Genomic DNA, 18,514 nt, shown 5'->3' with positions numbered 1-18,514 from the left:
GGTTATCTTAAGCATATTATAAAATGCATAGCACTCAGTTTGTTTTTCCTAAGCTTGACAGAATTTGGAATACAGAAGTCATATTTCATGTCAAAGCCACAGTACTCTTCTCTCACTAATAAAAATTTGAAATCATCAGAACAAGAGTGAGGTAAAAACCTACTCACTAATTAAGTTCTCTACTCCTCTCTTTTATACATTAAGTTGCAGTTGTACTGCAGTCATTTATTACATTTTGAAGTATTCAATGCCCATTACAGCTTACCCTGTATTAGCACTGTGGTCTTCATAGGCTCTCACCTCATAGTACAGTATGCACATAGTACACACTGAATTCCTCTGAAACACTAGGATTGCATTGTAGTGGACATATCATTTAAAAATAAATAAAGGTAACCATGAGAGTTGTTGGTATTAAATTTTGCATCTCTTGACTAAAATTGCAGTCTACAGTCATGTCTGCTGAGTAGCTCTTTCTCTAATGAGGTAAAATGGGTAAAAAATACTGTAAATTTAGTCACTTCTTGGTTTAGGAAAGAAGAACTGAATAACAATAAGGTGAAACAAAATGACCAACATTATACAGAGACACTCTGACAGGAGAGAGAGATCTATGTCTCCATCTTATCCTCTCCAAGCTCTTCCAAAAGTCCCAAGACAGAAGTAAAAAGTCCTTCTCACTTTCCTGCTCCTGTCAAATTGGGCAAATACATTGTGATTTCTCCATGGTGAAACTTACAGCTTATTTCAACTCGTATGAAGTCCTTAATCCCCAGGTTTTCCAAGAATACCCCAGAGGGAGCCGTGGTTTTGAAGAAGAAGGAGATGTCTGCGCTGACCTCAGCATGGAAGGTGGGGAAGTGCAGGTAGGAAGCCTCAGTGTTGAAGGAAGCTGCATTCCAGAACTGCCCTGCAAACACAACCCCCTTCTCTATAGTTAAATTGGCACAGGACAGCAGCTGTGAGCTGCACGTGGAAAGATAGCTTTCATCAGATAAACACGTTTAAAAAACAAACAATGAAACAAAACAAAGTAACACCAAAAAAAAAAAAAAAAAAAAGGTACATCCTGTTCCTCTAGAAATTGAGAAGAGCTAGTACTTACTGTCTCCATAGCAACGCAAAGGGCCGATTTTCCAGGCAGCCTCAGAATTTGATCTGTTTGTGTCAGTGATCACTATCTGAGTTACAGGCAAATGGTCTTTGAAAGCAAGGAGGCCAGTATCATTTGTCCTGGATTATAATAAACAAACAAAAAGAGACATTAACAACAGACAAATCCCCAGCATTCCTCGTGTAAGGCAATAGTTGAAAGATGCTTACTTAAATATATTTGCATACTTACTATAAGACTTGTGACCAGTACGCATTGCTTAAGATACATACATGCGCACATACGCTCTATGCTCAGACGTAATACTGACCCCCCGAAGACACTGCATTTTGATACACGATACTGTCTGGTATGAATTCTAGCTGTGCTGAATGCTTATGAAGCAGAGGCAGAATGCTGCCCTTTTACCTGATGGACATTAATGTAAAATAGGCTCTACTGGGTTTCCTCAGCAGGATGAATTTGATGTGGATCAGATATAAGCCCAAATCTGAATTTCTGTTAAGTTAGCCAGAGACAGACAATGGAATTTGTGCTGGCTTTATCTGAGCAGAAGGAAGACATGTGATACCTGATGCAGCGTGGTGTTAGCATGGGGTCGCTAGACAATACCTGATCCAGCTTGAAGACAGCTAGTATACAATTGACTCAGCACACTGCAAAGACAGTTGAATTGGCAGTGAGTTTGCAGTGGATCAGCCCTTTGCGTTACATGTCTGAAATTTTTAGGTCAGCAACTGAAATAATAAAGGCTGATTTACTGTATTGCCCAACTGCAGTCTCTTGTTTGTATCAGCTGCATTTGTTGTTGAGCTATTAACTTACACATGGCTGCTAAAAAGGAAGAGGATGGGAAGATTATTTTCTTTTTAATCTGAGTGCCTCGGGGAAAGCAGTGTCCTCAAAGTGAAGCATGACATTTCATGGCAGCCCTCTGGTCCCCAAAATGATTCAGTAGCTTTGACTCTAGCAGGGTATACAAATGCACATTCATTCCACCTTTCTTCATGAACTTAACCAAGTCCCTCAGGCATCCAGCCCTGATTTTACCAGAGCTGAAATCCCCTCTGGAGGTATTTCTCTATCTATTGATTACAGAGAGGCAAGTGCTACTGCATCTCATCTCCAAAGTGATGTGTTCATCTTCCCCCAACTCAGGTTTGAAGTCTGTTGGAAATCCAGGCACATAAGCCTGGTACAGCATTCTTCATGGAGCCAAACCTCAGTAGTTTTACTCAAAAGGAACCCTAGGTCTGCATGGCCAAGGAATCTGCACGCAGGGTCTGGACTGATCTCACCCATATGCTCAGAGGGGTAAACTTCATGCTGCACACAGGGATGGCAACAATGACCAGACACAAGGTAACAATAATCCCAAATTTATAGCCACTCTCTTTTATGCATACATGAAACAAAGCCTCAGGAAACAGATTGCACTTTTTGAGTGAAATCATTGCCAAGGAGTCTGACATCCTAGGCAGGATCCCAGACTATACACTGCTCATAATGCCACCTTCCACAAATGTACCCCTCATTATACATGTAGTTCCAGCTGTGGGAATAGACATGATATTTCAGCAAAGAAGTAATCAAGATGAACAACACAGCTGTGCTCTGACACAGCCTCGGATGTTTACTTGTCTAACTGCTCTATTCTGATTAATGTTACAAGACATAGAAGGGGCACTTTCATCTTTTTGATAAAGGCTGCAAACATTTCATTTATTTTTCATTGTTTCTAACTGCATGCAGCACAGTTAATTGTCTTGTAATTCCAAGAATAAAAGGAAAAGTACCTTCTTTGACCCTTACATTTTTCTTGCTTCAGTGGGTGTATGACATGTAGATAATTACAAAATGCAGAAAGATGACATTCTCACACATAAGACAGAGTGAGGCCTTCAACAGAGACTGACACCTTCAATAGAGACTGACATGGAAATGTATCATGTATGAAAATCAAAAGTACATGGTCTCCGAATCTCTTCATTGAGGCCTCTCAGAAGCATTGTCATGTAGCTTATTGTATCAATCCTTGAAAGTCAGTGCAAATGCTCTCAACAGATTATGAAACAGTTGTAACAGAAGCTGATCTATTTGAGTATTTCTTAGGAAGATAATTAAATAAAGCATTTCAGGGCACAGTAGGAAGAAAAGTAGGTAGAATGAATGAAAGAAAGGCAGAAAGATTTACAGAAATAGGACATAAAATATGCAATATACACATGAATAACTAAATGACAGTTACATTAAAAAATATAAAAGATTTTTCACCAAATATCCAGGGGTTTTTCCTGCAAATTTATTTTTATTCAAAAAATAGTGCAGACTTTTGACTAGCTATGATCAATAATACAATAAAAATTAGTACCTTCCTGCAGCTACTACTGAAGATACTCACAAAAAAAAAAAAAAATAAATGAAATTGTGACATTTTAAAGGTATCTATTCCACATCTCTGAGAACTGCATCACTTATTAGATAGTCTGTTATATTGCATGAAGTTCTTTTATATCAAACTTTATGACTCTGAGTTTTTACTAGTTATATGCCAGCGTTACTGAGAACTTTAGTAGCACAGCTCAACTGTGATAAAGAAAAATATTCAAAAACAATAAAAATTATCACTTTTATGTTAATGTATTGAAAACTCAATTAAGTTTCTCTGGAAGCTCAAAAAGCACATTTTATGTATTTTAATCTCTCTCACAGAAGAAAAAAAAAAAAAAAAAGACTTGTACAAGAATGCATGTCTCATACAAGCAGACACTGAAATAAAGTCTATCCGAAACATTCTACCCCTTAGAGAATGTGTTTAGAATGGAAACAACATACCTATTGTCACAGCTAATTACTATTATTCCATGATGAGTAATCAAATTTTCAGTGAAGAATCAACACTTAGGCTGTTTCAGCTAAGAAAAGCAAAAAAGATATTTGAAGGCACTATAAAGTGACTTGCGGAAGCTAAAGCTTGAGTATCTTGAATGCACGGTCTTTTAAGTTAAGCTTATTTCAAACTCAATTTCTTATAAAGCACCACGATTCCTCTTCTCTTTATGTGGTGCATCATGGTAGCCTCTCAAACACAACATATTATGTCTCTGAGAGGAACAAGAGAGTTTCACGTACCTGTACAATCATTTCCTGCAGGCACTATTGTAGCACTACAAAATACAAATATTCCAGGATTTGGACAAAATATTTGGAATTTTACCTGAAGAGGGCTTGAGGGTTCACTTTTAAACTACCACAGTTGTCAAGGAAAAGGTGTTATTACCTGATTAGAAAGCACCTGCATTACAATGTGCACACATAGAATTTAGTCTTTTAAACAAAAATAAAGCCTTGTTAGATTCACTGCTTTTGCATTTGTTCCCTGAGCTAGATTTTACATATATGTATTTTAATTTAACACTTCACATAACTTAAAAACAGATTATACTTGGTTTTCCACAGCTGCTTCTCAGCTTTGCCAAAAACACTACTTTTTTTCTCTCAGCAGGCTTCACATAGCACTCCATACCACTTCTACTTCTTCATTCCACTTCTACTGAGTGCACTTTTTGCACCAGGTGACATCCCACTTCTCAGCATCAGTGGGTCCTGCCTGTGGGATACTCTTTGGCTGGGAATGTGAGCTAAAACCTGATTTCACACAAACCAAAACAGTCTTTATCCCATTCTTGAAAAGAGTTCTGTATGCACAGAATACAGTGCAAATAAATTTGGGAAGAACTTCTGCCTACCTGACTAAGCATTTGGTTCTGCACAAATTCAGGTGAAATTTTTAATGTTTTTCAGAGTGTGGAAAGCACCTTCAGTTAATGTCTCTTTCTCTAAGCTCTTTGCAAGAAGAGCATTGTCAATTTGTACTTCCCAAAACAAAACCAAAACCAATAAAGCTTTTTAAATTTAATTACCAAAATACTTTTTAGCTATGGGTATTAAATACAGTTGGACGTCAACTGTGGATCCATGTCTGAGTATTAACGGCATTGACCCTAAGGACTTCCTCAATAAGTTATGAGGCAGGTTACGTGTCAAGCAAATTCTCTACATATGAGAAAAAAACAAATAAACAAACAACATAAAAAACAAAAAAAAAAAAAAAAAACAAAAAAAAAAAACAAAAAAAAAACAAAAAACAATCAAAATCACATTTCATTGCAAATGCAGCAACACTAAAAGCGATAGTACATCTGGATACTTTACAGAACAGTACAGGTAGTCCTACCTGTAAATGATGAATAACTATTTTGATGGTAACATTAGGAGACTGTTTTTCTTTTTCCTGCATACTAATAAATACTCCAAAAGTTCTCACTCTGTGGTATCCCAACAGCATAAACCATCATATATTGGTAACCTCAAAGTAGCTGTTTCCATATTTCCGTCTACCATATGTTAGACCAGTAGTGTCATCAGACATCATTTCTTCTCATATGATCCCCTATTGGTATGTTTTCTTTTTATACATTAATGAAAACTTTGTTGAGGTCTTTGACTCTGTAGGTCAGATATTCAGGATAGATTTTCATGAATATGGTACATTTGGGAAAAAGAACACTATCAGCGGCAGATGTCAATGAACAGCATTAGGAATGGGCCAGCAAAATAGGTTTCCATCACAGAAAGTTTTGAGCCTTGTGCAGGACAGATCATTAATAATCCAAAGGAATACATTTTAATTACTATCTTGCAAGTCACATTAATGAAAAAAACAGCAGCAGAAGGGGACATATGTAACCAGTGAGGGCAAAATGCAGTTGCTGCTGGAATTAGAAAAGAGAAACAGAGAGTTTGGTAATGATAGTAATGAACTGATTCCTGACATCTCAGGGGCCTGCTACAGTCAGCTCTCTGCAGGCAGCTTTTCTACTTTGTTGACAAATGCAGCCATGAAGGCAGATATGCAAGACAGCTCTATACAGGCCAGGTCACCTCCGGCAGGGTTTCTTTATGAGCTTGCATCAAGTGCTCTACAGAGTTGCCTACCCTGCTTCTGAGGCAGTGGATTCAGCGTGGGATTGTGGCTGAGCAAACAAAACCTGTCAAATCCAGGCTCATCAGAAGCAGGGTTTCTTTGCCCTGCTCTCCTCAACCCTTCCAGTTTTAACACCCCAGCTCTGGCAGAACTCTACACAAATACATCTTGTCCAGATAGGGCCTCATTCAGCTTCATGGGGCTTTCCTCCTCCCTGAACTATGAACAAAGCCAGATATACTCAATACATCTCAGGGACACACAGTGGGTTTGACAATAGTAATATCTCACCTCACCTTTTTTTTTCCTTCCTTCATGCCCTGCGGTTCCCTCATTGCCTGCAGTACCTCAAAGACATGGTAAAGATGTAAATGTGCATTACTATGGAAATAGGAAGACTCAAAGGCTTAGTTTTCCAGTAATAAAGGCTGTTCTGGAAGATAAAAGAATACTCCTATACCAGTATCTTGTATCTACATCTATAGAGGGGACTCCTATAATTTGAATAATAAGATTAGATGATCGGTATAAAAGAAGGCCCTTCAGTTATTGGTCACAATCAGCAAATGCCCACCAAAGTCTGTTGAGACACCTGAGATTTCTGTACAAAATGAATTTCAGAGATGCCATTCTTTCTGTACAAAATAAAAAGATGTAAAATTCCCCAAGTTCACAAGGTATTCCAGTGAATGTAGTCAGCAAGAAAGAGGTTTGGTTTGATGATAGGCTTCAATCAAGCAGTTGCATTTGAAGTGAAAAATGGATTCTAGACAGAGAGACCAAAGTAGCAAATGGACTTCAGGACAGTCATGCAACACCATGGCATGAAAGAGGTTCCTCCCATTTCAGTGAAATGTTTGGTGAGCAGTGATACTTTTGCTGCCAAGGCAAGAGAATTTTGCTTGAGATGAAAGACAACCTGGTAGAGTTGTTTAAGGATCTGAAGGATCTCTAGAATGGACTGATGATAGTGCAACCCTCCATGCATTTCAGAAATGCTTTATTCTTCAGATCTGTTTAAAACCTTTCCCCAGTAATGCCTACATCAAGAACACACCTTCTTTTTGAAATAGGGCATATCTTTTAGGAAGACAATCTCTTTCAAGGTAACTGCTTGAAGTGATGGCAAATCCATCTCATCTACACATAACGTTCCAATAGTTAACTATTCCTAGCTGGGGAAAGGGGAGAGAGAGGAAGAAAAGATTTTTTGGTCTAAATTTAACTTCTGCTTGCAGCTACTGGATCTCAGTGAATTTTCCCATCCACTAGCAAGAGCTTTCAATGACTCTCCTTTTTTGGAGGCATGCATAAACTACAGTCGAGTCATATTTAACACCTTTCGTGTTAGATATGGGGTCAGACTGTGCCTCTATGCCTTACTTGGGATCAGGGTGCCAGCCTGTGCCTCTCCTCCTTCAGCAGAGGTGATCTCCCATGCTCTAGTAAATACCAACAAGTTACTTCACTGTTCTGCAGTGACAGAACTGGCTGGCATCATGCTGCAAAGTTTGGAAGTATGGCAAGGAAAGAAGTGAAGAGCTAGATGGAAAAAAGTATTTTTCACTAAACTGATTTAAATAAAAAGAAAAGGGAAAAAATTCAAAAGACTTCCCCATACAGAATGAAACTAATTATATTCCTGTTCATCTGGCCAGCATAACTCCAGGGGGACTAACTTAGCATCACGTCAAGTAGGAGACTGGAGTTAGCAGCTGGCTCAGGTGTCTGCTTATATCATTTGATATCATTTAAAAGTCAGCATGCCTAGAAGTGCATATTGTGTTCTGCCAAACACCTGGCTTAGGACTTATTTTTTTTTTAGATCTGTTTTCTCTTGTTTCCTGTTTCTTTTGTTACTCTGAGAAATTAGTAGGTTCTTCTGCACCCAACACAGAGTCTGGGGAAACAAAATCAAAGCAAAATCCTCAGCCTGTCTCCTCTTCCAAAGGATGCTCCAGCCATTCTGGTGAATTTCTACCTTGGAGCTGCACTGAGCAGCCTGACTTATCTAAAAAGAATAAAAATGATTTTCTGCTTTTCCACTCTGTAGCACCCATTTTATTTCATGCTAAGGCAAATAAATGCATCTACTACTGTCTTACTCCTTCCAAGATAATGTATAGCAGGTTAAAGTCACAGTTCAGATCTCAGCAGGTTTCAGATTCAAATGCTCATTATATATCAGGGGGTCAGTGTTCAAGCAGAGAAGCACAAAAGTAATCTTCAAGAGGCATTAAATTTTCTTATGTTTAGAAATTCTTTGTAAAGGTCACTTTTAAAAAAAGCTTTTAAACAGGCAACCTGCAACTTAGAATACCACTCAAAAGATGACCAGATTTCTAATGGATTTTAAAAAAAGGAAAAAAAGAGGAAGAAAAAAAATAAACAAAAAAAGCACCTGCACCCCCAAACCAACCAACAGTAGATAGTTTAACTGAGGAAACTTCTGTGTGTGTCCTGCTATCATCAAGAAATTAGGAGACACAAGCAACTCTGTGAGTTACCGTGCTAATGAAGCATGATATGTAACATCTCTCTCCCATGAGGGTTTTCCAAAATCTAACAGAAGTGTAAGCTTTTTCTTCCTTAACTTCCTTCTTGTGGATTTTAATTGGCTTTTTCCCCTCAACCTGGCATAAATTTTCACAGAATATGTAATTTCTAATACTTTGGAGAGTTCTACTTCTCTGTCAAATATGTTTGAAGTTTATCTTCCTGTTCAAAATCACTGTGCGTGTGTGTGTGGGGGGGTGGGGGGTGATAAACACACCCAGCATAACTTGCTTAGTTTTCACCTTGCATTGGTTAATATGACCTTGCGGTGCACTGTCCTGCGATCTCAGGTTACCAGCACAGCATATTGTAGAGCAGCAGCTCACCAAGCAAAGAAAAATGTGGATGATGAACACAACCAGGCACCAGTACGAGCATACTTCTGATGCTCATGTACAAACCTTACCAAAGTGCTTCTGGTAACCAAATATTAAAGAAAAGATAGATCAACATGCACAGTGAGGTGTTTCTGTACAAATCGATACAAATTATATTCATAAACTAACATTTACATAAAGAGCTTCTCAAAGAAATCCCTCTAGAACTATGATCTTTGAAAGTGAATAGTGATTCCAGGGATATAAAGGGTCCAAGTGAACATGCACGTTATCTGGAAATGAGGCCATATTGCAAGTATTGCACACAAGCAAGCAAAAAACCATAAAACCATAACACTTAAAATGACAAATCATTTCTGACTCTTTTTTGAGGTGGGGGAAGGGGGATGTTGTTTGTTTCAAGAACCCTTATGGTTCCTTTGTACTGACTCTCTTTTAAGTGAAGGTTTCACAGGGATAATTTGGACACCATTTCAAACAGAGTACTGTATTATAGCAAGACACCCTTGCCCATTTCCATTATTCCTAAATTCTGAACTATTCTATGTTAAAATATACACACTTTTTTTCCCCTTCAGAGAAAGGGCAGCTGCTCCTATCAGTGAATAGTCTAGTAGAGACAGCAGGTGAAGCTGAGTTTTCACATGCATTTTCACGGTATTTCAAATTGTCCTTTCAACACTTGTCTGGCATTTCTGTCCCCTCTAACACAAGTACAGAATTAAGTGGAAAGTTCACCAACTAGCTCCCAGCTACTCAAGAGACTATGAAGATGCGAAGAATGGGAGAAAGTTGTGAGGTGTCCTTAGGAAATTCATGCAACATCCAGGCAAAGCTAAGCTCTGAAGCCAAGGAAAGCTTTGAATGTCCATGCCATAAATCTAAAACTTCTTATGGAGACAGAACCAAAACCTACAGGAGCCAAAGGAAGTCCTTTCATTCGCATTAACAAACTTGAGAAACAATGTAAAAGAACATTAAAGTACTTAAAGTACAATGTTTCATATGAAAAATACAAATCCTTTTGATAGTACAGATTTCTCATCCTTTAACTAGCTGTACCTGAATTTTACAGTGTACTCCTGAAATTTCTCTCATCCATGCACCAACTTCCTATAGCTTTTACTCATCCAACTCAATCAATGGAAACTTTCACACAAATAAAAACAAAGATTTTTGTCAACCTATCCCAGCAACTTGCTTTAGCCAGATATCTTGTCTTTGGTTCAAACAAAAAAATTAATCTGAAATCAGAAGTGTAAATTCTATTTTGACTTTCTTTCTCATTTGATTATACTCAAACCTTTCAGATTTCCCCCAACATACATTAAGAGAAGATTTAAGCCTTCTTGCCCTACTTTCTACCCCCAGCTGTCACACAGACACTACCATACACATGTGAAAATTATTACCATTCTTCTCTATCTGCGTCACAGTTGCAAAAATATCTCATATCCAGACAACTTTCTTCCAGTCCACATGCACACTGTTGAATGCCCGGAAGAGATCCTCCCCAGTAAAGATGCTTTTCATTGGCACGGCCAACCCACCAAGCAAATGGCATTCCATCTGGATGAAAGGGGGGGAGGGGGATAGGGAGGGAGAAGACAAAGAAAGAGAACTTGATAAGCAAATTGGAATCTCCTGAGAATGAAAAAGAGAATGGAGGTGGACATGTTAAATAATGCTGAAAGAAAAGATGCAAACCGGAGAAATTACAAACCATAAGCTTTGCCCAAATTCCATTTTAATGAATACATGTTGAGAAAGCAATAGCTATATGGTAATACCATTTGGTTTGAGGAGCAGATGTTTCCCCATTGGTCTCATATGCCAAACACCATGAGAATCTTGGTGCATTTTATCTGCAAAGACTTTTGACATGCAATCCCAATGCTACTGTGCACCAGCTGTGTCCAGAGTGTTTGCATGATGCTAGAGGGGAGATCTGATCACTGAAGGAGTCTGAACGCAATTCTTCTGCCATGACTCACTGCATAGCTGTCTTGAACCAAAGACCAAAGACCTCCTGCAGAATCTAACCATCGTGAAGTAAATACCAGCTCTTAGATCAGTATTTTCATATTAGAATTCATACAAAGAGTAAAAATCTTCTGAAATAACACAAAAACTCACCTATTACTATGGGCCTAATCCAAGAACAAAATTTGTATCATTTTCTAAGGGAGCAGGACTAGGGATTTTAATATGCTCTCCAAGGGTGAGATCTGCAAATGCTAAGCTTCATAAGATATTAGAACATCCTGGATTACATAGTCAGGTAGGAGATAAGTGGGGAAAAAGATTTCCATACTTATGAATTAAATTATCTCTGTGAAGTATTTTTCTATCTACAGGAGCTCTAAGATTGTATTAGATAGGAGCTCTAATCTATGTATTTATATAAGGCAAGGTAGTTTTTGTTTAAATTTCATAATCTGTTTTACATGAAACATTAAATATTAGTAGCCAGTTATAGTAAGCAGATTCAAATATAATGAAATCCATGGATTAACATTTTGCTAAAATTGACTTTGTCTTCTATCTCAGCTAACTTTTCCATTGACTTCTTAATCCTTAAATCAAGAAATGTAATCAGTTACACGTACAGGTAGATAGCAAATTTAGCAAAACTGACATATCAAATCCTTCTGATCAAAGAAGCTTGGAAAAATAAACTGCAACACTAATGTAGAAAAATGCATCAATTTATTCTTCTGTTTTAGTAACATTATTAGTAGGAAGCATTCCTCATTACACAAAGCAAGAAAGTGTAAAATATGAAATGCAATCAAGGTTAACTGTAGAGTGTAAGGGACTAATTAAAATGAGTTTTAGAATCACTTGGCAAAATTAATTCATATTTGTTTTCCTTCTAAGCTTAGGCTGCTGAACTGTAAACTCATGAAAAAAGGAAAATAAAAATAGGAAGAGTAACTCCATTCTCATGATACCAACAATTAAGACATGAAGATTTTGACCAATACCCAGTGGTACTCATTAGAAAATTCATAATTCAAGAACATCTAAGGATTCATCTTACAAAAATGTGCACCACCATTTTAGTTCTCGGATTTTTGTCAACATAAAAAATGTTTTCATTTTTTTCTTTTCAGCTGATGTTATGAGAGCTGATGCTGTGGCCAGTGAAATAAGTCTGTACTATATTATTAGGAACTTACTTGATAAAGCTTGGAATAATAATGGTAATTGAATAAAAGGGTGATTTGTCTAGCAGCTGGAATAGGCATTTATACAGAATTGCTTAATTTAATTTTAAAAGTGCCCTTTCTGGAAAAAAATACTTAGATAAAAGATAAATCCTTCAGGCTATCAGCAAATAATGGTATTCATTAATCAAATTCAACCTGTGTCTTAGATTCTTTTGGCAGAAATCATTACATACTTTAGCATAACAGTGAAATAAACAATAAACAATCATTCACAGGAATTAAGAACGAGCAGTTTTCTAACATCTTTCAATTTCTGTTACGTATTATCAAGCAATACTGAGCAAACATACAAATAAGATTTATGATATAGACTGAGGAAGTGGAAGAAGCACCACAGTTTGAGACACTTAAAACTGAATTAAATACAGAGCTAAAAACAACAGAACTAAACAGTATAAGGAACAATCTTATTTTGTCAAGGGATAGACTACAAGACAAACAAACAAATAAAAACACTTTTTTTTTTTTTTTTTTCCAAAATTCTATTTATTAGGCGCAATTCTGTCACCCTTTACTCAAGGTGAAAAAATTATTTCTCCCTAAGTAGTCTCTTTGAGATCAATTGTAGTATTATGGAAAATTTTGCCCTGATTATTCAAAACTCGTTTCCATGTGCTTATTTTTAACATATGAGAAATAGCAGACCTATTCAGCAAAGCTCTTAAATCTATGGGACTTAAGCAATGTCTGAAGTGTTTAGGAATTACTGAAATGTATATTGTCTGTCATATACCTGTAATGCTGAAGTAACGTAATATTGTACTAGCAACATCAATCTATTCCCAAGCTCTTTTAAGGAAGTTTACATCATTGTACAATCACAAATCTTGAGGATGCCTTACATTATGATTGAGTTTGGCCAACAAGTGTTGACTAATGTTCTTTCTTCTAAATCTGTAGATTTGTTACAGTACCTCCCATTCTGTAATCATTACTATCAGTATTATTATTAATTTTTTTTCGAAGCATTATCAGTTCTCTTCCACCTCCAAATGAATCAATTTCCTTTCCATGATAAAGCCTCAGACTTAGATCAGTTATGTTAATCAAGGTGTTAACATGGACACAGAAACTAATGGCTACATAGGTCAACAGAATTCCACTTTAAAATTTCTAAGCCAAGAAGTCCACTTAATAAAAGTGCTCCTCTTTCTTTATTCTGTGCTTATGTTGTACCTAGCAATACACTACTTAACCAAAAAAAGGAAGTCAAAAGCCTGCTGCACAAACTGAAGTACAATTTTCTATGCATTTTCACCTATTTAGAATTGAAAAAATAAAATCAGCTATAATAAATTTATTAAGGTTGTCTTTGAACTTCATTCTATGGTTCTTAAGGAGAAAATCTGTGAAACAATCCCAAACCAGAGAAAGCAAACAAGCCTCAGATGACTGAACCCATAAGTAAAAGAACTAGAGACTAGGTTATTTCAAGTATTTATCCACATATAGCTCAATCAGCCTTTAGAAAGTTGTAATTTTGATAATAAAATTCTCAAAACAGGCAAAGATTTTACATTTCCTACAGAAGATGATAATCATTTCTGTCATGATGCTGTCTGGGAGCCTCTACAAACCACTGTGATAGTAACATCACTGTTTTTACCTGAATTTATTATGACATTAAATAAAGGGAGACAGTATTTTGTATCAAACCAAGTACTGCTGTGTGTTCACAATACCAGGCACAAGCTGCAGAAAGCAAGGTTGGTATTGGTGTTCTGAAAAAGAAGAAGAGGTTTCATCTTCGGTTGACCATTTTTATGTTTGTTTTTTTTTTCTAACTGCCTCTACAGCCTGGTCCTGTATGGTCTGTTGAGCTATTCAACAGCTGAATGCCCAAAACCTGAATGCCCAAATAAGACTTTGGAAACCCTGGCATATACAATACTGAAACACACAGCCAAAAATTCAGTTTCATTCCATCCTGAAAGGCAGAGTGTGAGCTCCTTTCGGACTTCAGTTCTTCAGCAGATCTCCAGCATCTGCTCTTCCAATGAGCTTAACTAAACTGTTCATTATTAGTTCCATGAAATCTACTTTAGCAGAAGCAAAGCTGGAACAGACCATACAGTTCATGAGCACAGAGGCTAAGGACTATGAAGACAGTACCAGTGAGACACATAAAGGTTGTTCCCAGTGAGCCTTAAAAAGAGATAGGGCTTGAGATCAAATTCACCTGCAGTACATATCTGGCTCATGTGGAGACAAGAGTGGCTGGACACATATTTGGTGTCCCTCTACCACCTTACTAGAAAATGTCCGTCTGCCTAAATCTCCCTTGTATTGTCAGTTCCCTAATTTTCTGTATTAGAAGGCATTGAAATTGCTAGTGATATGAGTTATTTTATGTTTGTTCATGTTTTAAATGGAAGACAATGATTTCAAAAATTATTTGTGTAGGCACATAGAAGCTGGAAGAGGGGGAGAATCAGCATATTCCAACAGCATTTAGGTTGAAAGTACAATGTCTATAGATCCCAAACAACTTCCATAGAGTCAGTTTACTTTCCTATAGGCAGAAACTCCTGCCATTGGTTTTTATGTTTATAAAACTTGAGTTAAAATAAGCCACGCATTTTTAACACTATTATACTTGGAATGTCTTCCAAGATTTGTCTGTATCATTTGCCAGGTGGCTTTTGTTATTGCTACCAACAAAAATCTAATGATAGAAATATAAGATAAACTTGATCCTGTGTTAAACTCCTGTGCTGTACAAACTTAAATTCTGTCTCCAGTAATTGCGTACACAGGGAAGGCTTCTGCACTTAGATACTGAAAATACTGAAACAAGTCAGTTTAAGGCCTTTCCCACCATCATAGCATGTCAATTTATTTGTATTTGTCTGTTGAAATACTGAAACCATATTGTATTTAAACAACATTCTCTTGGCAGTCTTATGTTCAGTTTCCTCTCCAAAGTCAAACTGAGTTAAGCAGAGAATGGAATTAAATCTTATGCCTATATCTTACTGATAAAAGAGAAGACTAATTTACATATATGCTGTTTTCTCTTAAGTGGAAGGATACACATTATCAAGAGACGATGAAAACTGGGAAAATACTGATTCTAGAATTGAATAAAACAATCAAAGACAATTCTTTGCTACAATACTCAAAAAACTTAAAATACCAATTTGCATGAATGACTTCAACAAAATCAGATCCTGCAAACAGCTCACATGGTATCCTGAATGTCAGATAAAACAATCAGTTGGCAAGTCTATGTAAACTCATGCATGGCAATGTCAACCTGAATAACTGAACGCAGAGGCCAATCCAGAGGATAAATTATGCTCTCGGATTATCCATTTTTAAAAGGCTTTTGAAGAAAAAAAAAAAAAATGGAGAAAGGAGTAAGAGAATGAGAACAAGGGAAATAGTGATTCAAAGTTTTTTTTTTTTTTTTTTTTTTTTTGTAAGAGTTTACCAGGATCCTGTTTTCTTGTGGTTTTGATTCGTTTCCGTCACATCATTTCTCTAGCTTTTTTAAAGAACTTTTAGAAATTCAACTGCAGCCTAACTCTCCCCTTTGGCCTTTTCAGGAGGAAAAAATAAATAAATAACAAGGAATGTTTATATAGTAATTTTGCTTAAAATTATGGATAAAGTGGAGAAATATTCCATATTGAATGGATAATACAAAATAATTATTGAATGGATAATACAAAATAAAAAATTCTTAGAGTCTGTTTATTCAACAAAGAGGTCTGTGGTGCTAATGACTCTGATTCTGTATTGGTTTAAATGGCAGTTTACAATTTTGGAAGAATAAACTAATCACAGTATGATACAAACTCAGGCTGTGTTGCATTAACCAGTACATCCTACCCCTTCTTTGAAGCAAGCGCTGACAATTAATGGCAAAACCAAGTTGCTCATAGATTTATACACATTTGTGAGGGACTCATGGCTCTGCCCCAGCAGGTAAGAAGCAGCACTTTTCTTCTGAGGTGGCAGCAGGTGGTATATCACAATTGAAGGCAAACTCCAGATCAGTTTGTCTTGGAAAAATGTAATGTATTTAATATGGAGCCAAAAAATAAAATTATTATTATTATTACTAATAATAAAACAACACACTATGACATGTTTCTTTTTAACTACTGACTGAGCCATCAAATTGTTCAATTGTTTTTGTACCACACTACAGTGCTTTTATATGGACACTTACTTGTTCTCTGCTTGTTTCTTCTCCTTTCAGTATAGCAATAATGACCATTTAACACTTGTTTCCTTTTACCCACAACTTCCCCCATGCCAACTGTGAAATTAGGTTTTACTGTCCTTTTTCTTTCTTTAAACTGACACCCACATACCACTGCCCTAATTTTCAGAGATGACAAATGCAACTTCACTGGAAACCACAGGAGGTCAAACAGTAGCAAGACAGATGCCATTCTGTACTGAATAGCAATGCTGCTAGACAATGTTATTAAGATTTCCACTGAATTTGTCTTCAATTTGTGGTCAGATCCTGTAATCTTTATTCAGAGCAGCTATCAAAAACTGAAGTAGTTCTGCTAACACCAATAGACCCACTCCCGGGCAAATGTTACCTAGTCACAAAGTCTGACCCTTAAATTTAAACTTTTTTTTTTTTTTTTTTTTTAAGTGTGGTTAGAATGAGGGGAAAAAAGGCACTGCTTCACTGACTTTTTCTTTCTTATTATTCAGCTTTGCTGCCAAGATGCACTACTGCCATACAGTCTCAGGCTGAAGTAATTGCATTAAAAAGAATAGAAAAAACAACAACAACAACAAACTGCAGCAGAAATAGTTGTCTTCTCCCTCTGGAATGGCTGTTATCACACTGCTCTTCCTGGAGTTGTTAAGACATTCTTGCAGATGAGAATGGGCAGAAAGAAGGTAAATAAACATGGAGTTTTACTTCTTCTCAATTTGACAAAAGGCTAATGAGCAAAACTGCTGAGTTGTAATGACAGAGTTGTTATCATCCTACACTTACTGTACTTCAGTAAGGCGAAATCATCATCAACCTTTGGAGAGAGAGAGATCTGAAGATGGGAATAGACATTTGATACCAAAATACTTTTATATGATGGGGAAGGTTGAATTTACATCAAGATTAAAATTTTATGCCTAGTGTCTCTGCAGAAGGCCAAAGATGACTGAAAATATTATGAACACTCTGCCAGCTCAGGCTGGGCTGCTTTCTCAATAAATTTCTGGCCAAGTGACAAGTTTCTTGAAAGATCCAAGCGGGCCTTGAACCAACAAAAGAGACTATGGGAACAGCTTATGCGTACAGGTGAGGAAGAAAACCGAGCAGCAAGAAAAACAACTGGAAACCAAAAATGCATAGAAGATTGAAGCTTTTAGGACATACAAATAAAGAAGGAAGGAAGGGAGGAAGGGAGGAAGAAGGAGGAAGGAGGAAGGAGGAAGAAGGGAGAAGGAAGAAGGGAGGAGTGGGGAAGGTAGGGAGGGAGGGAAGAAAAAGAGAGAGAGTGAGAAAGAGAGAAAACATTAGTTTTGAATCCTCAGGAGTTTTGCTTTTGCTGAAGATGGACTGGGTATCCTATGCTGCTGAAACAAAGTATTTTACCTGATCTACTTTATCTCCCACATTTCATCTCAGCTTCACTCCAAATCCTGTCTCTCTTGCTTTTAATTCTTTTCTTCTCCCTCATTCCACTTTTCTATCTCATTTTCTTTATTAGCCTAACACATGCAAATAAATTCAGATGAAAAAATCTGTACTGCCTTAACAGATAGGCCGATGACATCATTTCACATCCTTCCTCTGTGCTGTGACCAAATCCCTGTCCGTGACCTGGATTCAATTGCAAGTGAATAATGGCAATGGGTAAGCAATGCAACCAGCATGACCCTGCCTAGGCCAGAAGAGCAAGTCCAGCTCAGAAGTCTGGATTTGTTTCCCTAAGTCATAGGTGTAGCCAGAAAAAAAAAAAAAAAAAAAAAAAAAAAAAAAAAAAAAAAAAAAAAAAAAAAAAAAAGGAAATAAGTTGATGCCATCATATGTTGTCTTCACACTGCTCTTTCAGCTCCTGTGTGCTCATTCTCATCTTCTTTCACCAGTACCATCTTACCCATTCCAAATAGAAGTCCATATCCAGCAGTGGGAGAAATGCTATTTAAGTTTTCATAGAGGAAGCAATTTCAGAGCCTAGAAATACATCACAGTGGATAGGGGGCAATAGTTGAAACATCAAAGGCTATGGATGGTGCAGCAAACTGTAAGCCAATCATTTCACCACGAGAAAACTTAGTTTTCATCTGTTATTCATGGGAATGTTGA

General features: G+C 36.9%; 1 protein-coding gene across 1 annotated transcript in view; it reads right to left on the bottom strand.

Moving 5' to 3' along the window:
• The window catches only part of CNTNAP5 (contactin associated protein family member 5), a gene marked incomplete at both ends in the record, with an annotated part of 281,013 nt that overhangs the window by 42,299 nt on the left and 220,200 nt on the right, over positions 1-18,514 (bottom strand). Inside the window, 3 exons of the mRNA XM_084289311.1 lie at positions 740-910; positions 1,106-1,233; positions 10,408-10,564. Of these exons, the coding sequence (XP_084145437.1) occupies positions 740-910; positions 1,106-1,233; positions 10,408-10,564 (456 nt within the window). The remainder of the gene's footprint in view (positions 1-739; positions 911-1,105; positions 1,234-10,407; positions 10,565-18,514) is intronic.

This window comes from Netta rufina, assembly GCF_964035555.1.
Source record: "Netta rufina genome assembly, chromosome: 6".
NCBI lineage: Eukaryota > Metazoa > Chordata > Aves > Anseriformes > Anatidae > Netta > Netta rufina.
This window is presented reverse-complemented; position numbering and strand designations above follow the sequence as displayed.